The 8,259-nt window shown below is 37.6% G+C and overlaps 2 protein-coding genes across 3 annotated transcripts; both read right to left on the bottom strand.

Annotated features, from left to right (window-relative positions):
• Nucleotides 1-229: 229 nt before the first annotated feature.
• On the bottom strand, nucleotides 230-2,966 carry LOC132611111 (agglutinin-like). 2 transcript variants are annotated; one of them, XR_009571461.1, is made up of 2 exons: nucleotides 2,078-2,966; nucleotides 230-1,012 (listed from the first exon to the last, which is right to left on the bottom strand). XR_009571461.1 is itself a non-coding variant. In XM_060325522.1 (2 exons), the coding sequence occupies exons 1-2, from the start codon at nucleotides 2,618-2,620 to the stop codon at nucleotides 773-775; spliced, it is 375 nt and encodes a 124-aa protein (XP_060181505.1). In that variant the 5' UTR covers nucleotides 2,621-2,918; the 3' UTR covers nucleotides 288-772. The 2 variants fall into 2 exon arrangements, 1 of the variants encoding a protein (XP_060181505.1); XM_060325522.1 differs by having other exon boundaries at nucleotides 288-1,012; nucleotides 2,486-2,918.
• A 999-nt stretch (nucleotides 2,967-3,965) lies between these two features.
• Nucleotides 3,966-7,749, bottom strand: LOC132610128 (pentatricopeptide repeat-containing protein At5g66520-like). Its single transcript, XM_060324404.1, has 2 exons — nucleotides 7,469-7,749; nucleotides 3,966-6,695 (listed from the first exon to the last, which is right to left on the bottom strand). The coding sequence occupies exon 2, from the start codon at nucleotides 5,993-5,995 to the stop codon at nucleotides 4,463-4,465; it is 1,533 nt and encodes a 510-aa protein (XP_060180387.1). The 5' UTR covers nucleotides 5,996-6,695; nucleotides 7,469-7,749; the 3' UTR covers nucleotides 3,966-4,462.
• Between the last annotated feature and the right edge of the window lie 510 nt (nucleotides 7,750-8,259).

Raw genomic sequence — 8,259 nt, 5'->3', positions numbered from 1 at the left:
TGGGGGTAGGTGGTTATAAGGATGGGGAGGGAGGTAGTGGAAGGTGGTGAGGATAGGGGGTGAGGGGTGGGGATAGGAGGTAGTGGGGGTAGTGGGGTTGGTAAGGGTGGGGGTAGGAGGGGGTGGTTAAGTGGTGGGGTGGGGGTGGGGGTAGTTAGGTGGTGGGGTGGGGGTGGGGGTACGAGGGGGTAGTTAAGGAACTTGTTTTTCTAAAGAAAATATGTTCCAAAACATTTTGACCAATCAAAAATGAGAAAATTGGAAAACATTTCGTCCATACCAAACACACTCTATATGTTGTGGGACGTTTATCCATTTTACCCATTAATTTACCCATATTTTAAGTGGATAATATGGGTTGACTCATATTTAACCCATTTTAAATGGATTGGTATCCAACCCATTTTAAATGGGTTGGGTCGGGCGGATAACCATATTTTTTACCCATTTTGCCACCTCTAGTTGTAACCTTACAAAGAAGCTAGCTCGGACATATACTGATAATAAAGCAACATTAAACGCTGTTTCGGTGATTATTAATTGATCGTTTGACGACCAAGTCAGTTTCCTTCTTACCGATCGATATGACAAATAATTTTGTGGACATGCTAGGTCATATTCATATACATATGCACATCATAGGCTAGCTCAGCTAAATATTGATGACCTATAACTTTACGGACATGCTAGCTCTCCGATACATATTGATGAATGATGACTTATAACTTCATGGACATACTAAGCTCAGATAGATATTGATGAGACAGTGCGCTCACTGAGAAAGTAAACTGATGCGTGCCGGCACTACATACAAACCAATGGCATCAAGAAATAACCCTGAAGATCCGTGGAATCCAACAACCACCCCACCTTGCATGATAAATGAGAAGTTGGTATCAGTTAGGCTAAGGTTAGTGTGAAACTTGATGGATTTTACGATAAGGTAGGGACCAAAGAGTCCAAATGTCCCACTTGTGCCTGTCAAATGCTCCGAAGGACAGTCTATGTTGATCTACAAAAATTCAACACAAAGCCAATTAGCCTTATTAACAAGTTTTGGAGGAAAGAACATAGTAGTGAGGAGAATATTACATTGAATGATTGCTGGGAATGGAAAATAATTATTATGTTACCTGAAATACCTCAAAAAACTAAATTTTCAACTTCAAATTCTTTATCCGAAATTGAAGTTGAAATAATAGAATAAATGGTAAAGGCAAAGAAGAGGGTATCATGTTAGAGCAGATAAAAGATGCGTAAACGATTTAATTACATGGACAGACCTACGTTACCGGAAGTGGTTTGCCGGAAAATTTTAGTAAATATTCATGTGTAAATCATATGAAAAAATAAAATATTGGTAAAATATATACATAAATGACACAACTTGTTAGAAAGAGCTCCTTGATTTGTTGGTGAAACTCTTGAATTCTTTAGGAGATGTTTGAGAGTTTGAACATCAGTAAGTGAATTTGCCATGTGTTTTAAAAAAAAATACATTTAAACTGCCAAAAAGTCGATTTCAACAAGGGTTGAACCACCACATCTTACCTAGTAAGACCCAAACTAACCAGTAGACCTAGAACCAATTTTTGTAGCTAAATTGATAACAAATAGTTTAAACTCATTCTGGAGAGCGATATCGGTTAGAAAAGTTCATGCGACCGCACACACTGATAAGTGATAATACTTATACTAGTGGAAAAAAAATTCAATATCAAGGAAATGGCAAGGCAATTTGTTTGATACGAGGAAAGTTATTGACTAAAAGCTATGTTGTTCAGGCTCTTCAAAAACGTTATTGCATCCGTGTCGAATTCTCCAAAAATGCACTACTTTTGGAGGATCCGACTCGCGCCCAACAAAATTTTTGAAAAAACATTGTCTCACCCGTGTCAGATCCCCCAAAAATGTGCTACTTTGGAGAATCCAACATGCACCTAGCGGCACTTTTGAAAAGATGTTACACCCGTATCGAATCCTCCAAAAATATATGCACAACTTCTGGAGGATCCAACACGCACCCAGCAACACCTTTGAAGAGTAAGCAACATAGACTAAAAGAAGACAATGTCACCTCAGTCATGCAATGACCTCCAGAACCACCAAATACATGACACCATTTTCTTGAATGCTCTTAAACATTATAGAATCTATAATCGATCCATGCTTGACAACTATCTGTTTTACTAATCCTTTAGGCCTATAACTCCAATGTCCTCCCCCGGAACCTCCCCCCGGAACCTCCCCATCTCTCAACACCAATAGCTCCACTTTGTAATATCACTTCTCTAAAAGATATTTCTCCTCCATTTATACCATGACTTATACCATAGGTTGTCAAACTATTTGTGAGGTTTTTGATCCTCTTGTTGATTTTTCCTATATTCCAGCCAATTTTGTACCTGACTATAACTTCTTTCACTACGCTTGCTAACATTGTACAAAAACAATAAGCAGTATCTTCCCCTTGTCTCTGTTTTACCTCAGCAGCAAATTTCTCAACTATGCCGTCAGCATCTTCTGCAAGGTCCCTGATTTCTTCAGCCCAGTTTTTGACTCTCTGTTCTGTTTGTTTTCTTGAATCAACATCCTTCAAGAAAGATCGTATCCGTCCCATCTCCGTTACTAGTGCTCTTGTTCGTCCACTCCATATAAGAATATTGCTTGTTCCGTGATTTTTGATATTGCTTTGGATGTAGCAGCCTCGGCCATTTTCGAGTGTCTTTGGATATCTAGTTAAAAGTATACTTATAAGGGATCACGGACAGAAGTGTGGTGAAATAAAACTTGAGGCTGATATTAACTTGGTGTCCTTTGTTGGCTTTATTTTCCAGTCAATCAGACATTTAAGACATTAGACAAAAAAACAGGAGAAACTGCAAAAACTGCACCTTCAAATGCGAGTTCCTGTTAAATTCCTTTTTTACCATTTCGCTTAAATCTAATAGTCAAAATTTGTTAAATATTTTGATGGGGACCAAAAGTGTTCACCTTTGACAAACATAAAGGACCAAAGCTATTCAGAAGTATATTTAACGGACTATTTTAAACCTACCCCAAGACATAATGGACCATTTTTGTTATTTTCTCTACTGGATTAATTACTAGGACCAATTAGTCACATCACACACACACTCTGGTACAAGTTTGTAATAATGGGCACATGTTGTAAGAAAGCAAATGACAGCACAGGTTGTTGCAATATTTAATTCGTCGGTTGAAAGCAATCTTAGGAACCACTGTTTTAAGAGGCGATGGCGCGAAATGAGGCGAGACGTTTTACGCAGTACGGAGCAAGACGTGAGCCCCAAGACACTGGGCATATGTCTCATGTATCTTCAATTTTATAATTTTAATACACAAAAATAGCAAATGTAAACTTTCATTAAAATTCTGCAAATAGATTCAAATAAATCACCAATAATATATAAAAAAAATTGCACCTTCGGGTGTGGCTGAGTTGGTTTGAGGGGAGGCTTCCCTAAGGGAGGTCGCAGGTTCGAACCCCCCCCCCCCCCCCCTAATGTCTTCTCAATCGAGCCTGTAGCACAGGGCTTGCCTAGTGCGATTTACATCCCCTGTGGGGTTCGCAGGCTATTCCACAGTGGGGGGTTTACCCAGTGCGCACCCAACGGGTAGCGACTGCGGGTTTTCTTGGAGTTTCCAAAAAAAAATATATAAAAAAATTATCATAATTATTATTTGAGAAAGGTAACAACATAAAAATGATAATAGCCTAGATAATCTTTAAAATGAAATCTTCATTTACTCATCAACTAATATTTACACTGACTTTTATTATTTATATATTTAATTGAAGGAGAGGACAAAAAGTGTAAGAGTAATGTCAAAAAGTGGATGAAATTGCTTCAGTAACATAATACTATAAAATCTCTATCATATCAATTTCAGACATAATCATCTAAAAAAATTATTTTTGGCAATGTTATTTTCTATGAGAGTTGTTTTCTTTATTTATATATTTTAAGAAAAATCACTACAACATGATAACATAAAGTATAAGTATCATTACACCAATAATAAAAATCATAATCTACAGCAAAAATACTTTTAAAACAATAAAAATAAAATTTAACGCCTGCGGCGTACACCTTTACGCTTTTGCTCTCGGGAGTTACGCCCCAAATTCTAGGGTGTACGCCCTATGAATCTATGCCTTTCATTTGCTCCGCAAAGCGTTTTTGATACGCCCCGGGACTCGCTCCGAAAACGCCTCTGAAAACACCGTTGGGAACCAAAACTCCGCAAAAGCACCATTCTTAACCTGAGTACCAATATCCACTGGCCATTTTACACAATACGAAGCAATTCCATAGTTTCAAATAAATAAAGACCAAGAAAAACGCAATACTTTTGCCCATAATCCGACCTTTCGACATCATGTTCAATCAATAAGATGCATTACATAAGGTAATAACTCAAGCATGTTACGTACTTGTCATGACTTAGGATGTAATAGATCACTCGAGGCAAATTCTTTAACCTCGCCATTTACCTCTATGACACTATATCCAGGCTGCTTCTTTATCCCCATCTCCTCGATCAATTTCCTAACACTCTTAGCTTCTATTTCCCAACCAGCTTCCTTGTACATATTGTATGCAAGTACATAAGTACCATAGTCAGCTATCTTCATGTTAGACATCTTTCGCCATATTCTGTCACCTACTTCGACATTACCATACACCCTACAAGCACCAAGTAAAGCTCCCCACACGTTAGCATCGCCTTTCTCTATCCCTCCAATGTTCTCCTCGATGAACTTCTCAGCATCCTCGAGCTTACCGGCTCTTGCTAACAGGTCTACCACACATGCACGATGCTCAAACCTGGGTTCAACCCCATAAACGCTGCCCATTCTTTCAAACAGAGAAAGACCTATGTTGACCAATTTTGCATGAGTGCAAGCAGAGAGCAAAGCGACAAATGTGGTTTCATTTGGTTGCTTCCCACTTGCTAACATCCTATCGAACAATTGAATGGATTTCATTGCATCTCCGTTCATTGCAAAGCCTGATATGATAGCATTCCATGCTCCAGTATCCTTATAAGTCATCTCTTCAAAAACTGATGAAGCCAACTCCATTATACCACATTTAGAGTACATGTCAACCAACGCAGTAGCCAATATTGGGTTCGCCTCGTAATTATAATGCTTAGCCAATGAATGTACCCAAAAACCTTCTGTTAAGGCACCACGATGAGCGCAAGCCGTGAGGACACTTACAAGAACAGACTCATTGGGCGTAAGACCGTCTTTTTCCATCCTATAATACAAACAAAGAACCTCCCTAAAATCACTAGCTCGAGAATATGCTGCCATTATTGCACTCCAAGAAATCACATTTCTCTCCGGCATTTCTTCAAACAACAATCTGGCTTTCCCCACCTCCCCTATTTTCCCATATCCATCAATCATGGTGGTAAACATAACCACATCTCTGTAGGGAATTTCATCGAACAACATACGTGCTCTGTCCATCTCGAGATTTAGGGAATAAAATTCAATCAATGCTGCAACAATAAACCGGTCATGTTGTAATCCGAATTTCAACAATTGGGCATGTACTGAAAACCCAAGTTGAACCAACTCATTTAAAACCATTGAACAAGCCTTTATCAATGGCGGAAAGGTATAATTATTTACAATCAGCTTATCTCTCAGCATGTTTTTGTAGCATAGAATTGCTGGTATCGGCAAATCTGATTGCATGTATCCTCTGATCATGGTATTATACAAAAAGGTACTTTGGTAGCCAAGATTTTGAAACACAATACGCGAATAGTTGAAGAAAGAAGGGTTCCTAGAATTGACGGCAAATGAAAGAAGTGGAGCAATGGCTGATGGAGTTTCAGGGAGGTGATGTTTGAGGAGATGGCAATGGAGTTCTTTTAGGTGGTTGAGAGTTCTGCACTTTTGTGTTAAGGGCGTTAAGGCCAAGTGAGTTTCACTAACTACTTTTTGGATCATCGTAAAAATGGCATATAATATTTCCCATTCCTCATCTCAGGAAACAAGTCCCAGGACTTCCCAAATACATGACCTGCCCTTTCAAACCACCATGGAAGTTCATATGACATAGCTATCTTTGAAATATTGACTTGTCTGCAAAGGCGGATCCACGGTACGATATGTGGGTTCACGGGAACCCAGTAGTTTTTGTCTAGACGGTGTGTGAGAAGTAGCCTCTCTACCTCCCAAGATAGGGGTAAGGTCTGCGCAAACTATACCCTCCACAGACCTCACTTGTGGGATTCACTGGGTATGTTGTTGTTGTATAAGTATTCAGAAATATATTAAATAGCTATAAAAATATTTGACGATGAACTCAGTTACTACTGTATATGAACCCTAGGTCGCTGTAGAAACCCCTCAACTTCAAATCCTGAATGTGCCTCTGCTTGTCTGAGGTTTCTTGGAGTAATGCTTCAAAGCCCTTAATGGCTATTACCAGATTCTTTAGTACATGCTTACAGTTGCATACAATTTACTGCACAATCACCGGAGAAGAGAATGTCGACTAGTACCGATTTCTGATAATAAATTATCTTCCTTTTGGCTGATAATGATTGATCGTGCCAATGCATCCTAACTGCAAGTGTCGTGCAATTTCTTGTAACGGTAGTTGGCTGGTTTGTGTACACGGCTTTGCAAATGTAGCTGACTCAACCTGGCACTCAAAAGCAATAAGCCAGCAAGATCAGCAAATTTAAACCACAATCCCAGAAACAGATGGACAATAATATCCACGCATTAGAAGCAACATTTTCCAAGAGCAGATGGTCTCCAATATTTACATCAAAAATTACATCAAGAAATAGCCAGTCCAACAACAACATACCCAGTGTGATCCCACGAGTGGGGTCCGGGGATGGTGGGGTGTATGGAGACCTTACTCCTACCTTGTGTGAGGTAGAGAGATTGTTTCCGATAGACCCTCGGCTAAAGAAAAAGCATTTTCAAAAATAGGTTTGACAAATACAAGAGTAAAAGCTATAGTGAAAATACTGACAACAAAAATAGTAGAGTAAAGATAACCCAAGTAAAAGAAGCAACCGTAGTAATACAATTGAAGAACAAGATAATACTAGAATGATAATAATGATATTGATAAGAAATAGCCAGTCCAATTTCCTAAAATTGGTAATTAACCCATGTACAATTAAGTGATATCTTGTTCACCATGGAACAAAGAAACTAATAACAGAAATATGTTTTTCTTGTTCTGAAACCCATTTAGGCATTTTAACAAACACCTTGCATACATTTACAACAACAGATTTTCAAATCAAATTAGGAACTAATGATTCCTTTAGTTATCCCTTTAAAGTTTAAACCCATCTAAGCAGTACAGAAGAAATCTTTTTCATGCATACACGAATAATTCTACCACATTTCAAACTCAAAAACAAACAGAAACTCAGCAAAGGAATTTACACACACCTATTGATTGGCTTGTCTGATTTTCTTCAGGTTCTTTTAGCATAGTAAAGACTGCAACAAAAACAAGTATGAAGGGGAGCACAAGCTTAATTTCCAATCATTTTTTTTTTGCGCGGATTGACCTTCAAACGCGCTGGTCTTTCATTTTTGTCCCTCAAATTGCTGAGTCTTTAATTTTTGTATTTCGCTTAAAAAAAAGTGGTCAAAAATATGCCGAGAGTATGCGTTCAATCCCGTCTCAATACAAAAAATAATTTTAGATAGGTTTCGCAAAAGCTGGGCCTCTACACAAAAACTATGTTTAAGGCATAATTTCTAGGGAAAAGGACATATATGGCCGGTTGGCCATAAATAATCCCACCCTCTAACCCAATTTTTTCCAAACATAAAAATATTTGAGGCGATTTTTATATATAATATGTGTCATTTATGTATAAAATATGTATCAGTACCTATCTATAATGTATATAAATTGTATAGAATATGAATCACTAAGGTATGTATCATTTTTGTATATAATATGTCATTTGTGTATATAATGTGTATCAGCACAGTGCAACCCTGTATAGAATAGAAAATTGTATTATTTTTGTATATAATATCTATTATGTTTTGTATAGAAAGTGTATATATATAATTCCAGCATGTGTATATAAACTGTATCAGTCTTGTATACGTATAAAAAAATGTATAATAGAAACCGTATCATTGTGGTATATAATACTCTGTATGTATGTATATGTAAAACAAATCATATCATTATTGTATAATATGTGTATAATAAATGTATA

This window comes from Lycium barbarum, chromosome 9, assembly GCF_019175385.1.
Source record: "Lycium barbarum isolate Lr01 chromosome 9, ASM1917538v2, whole genome shotgun sequence".
NCBI lineage: Eukaryota > Viridiplantae > Streptophyta > Magnoliopsida > Solanales > Solanaceae > Lycium > Lycium barbarum.
The sequence above is the reverse complement of the archived record's forward strand: the minus strand, read 5'-3'. Positions and strand labels throughout refer to the sequence as shown.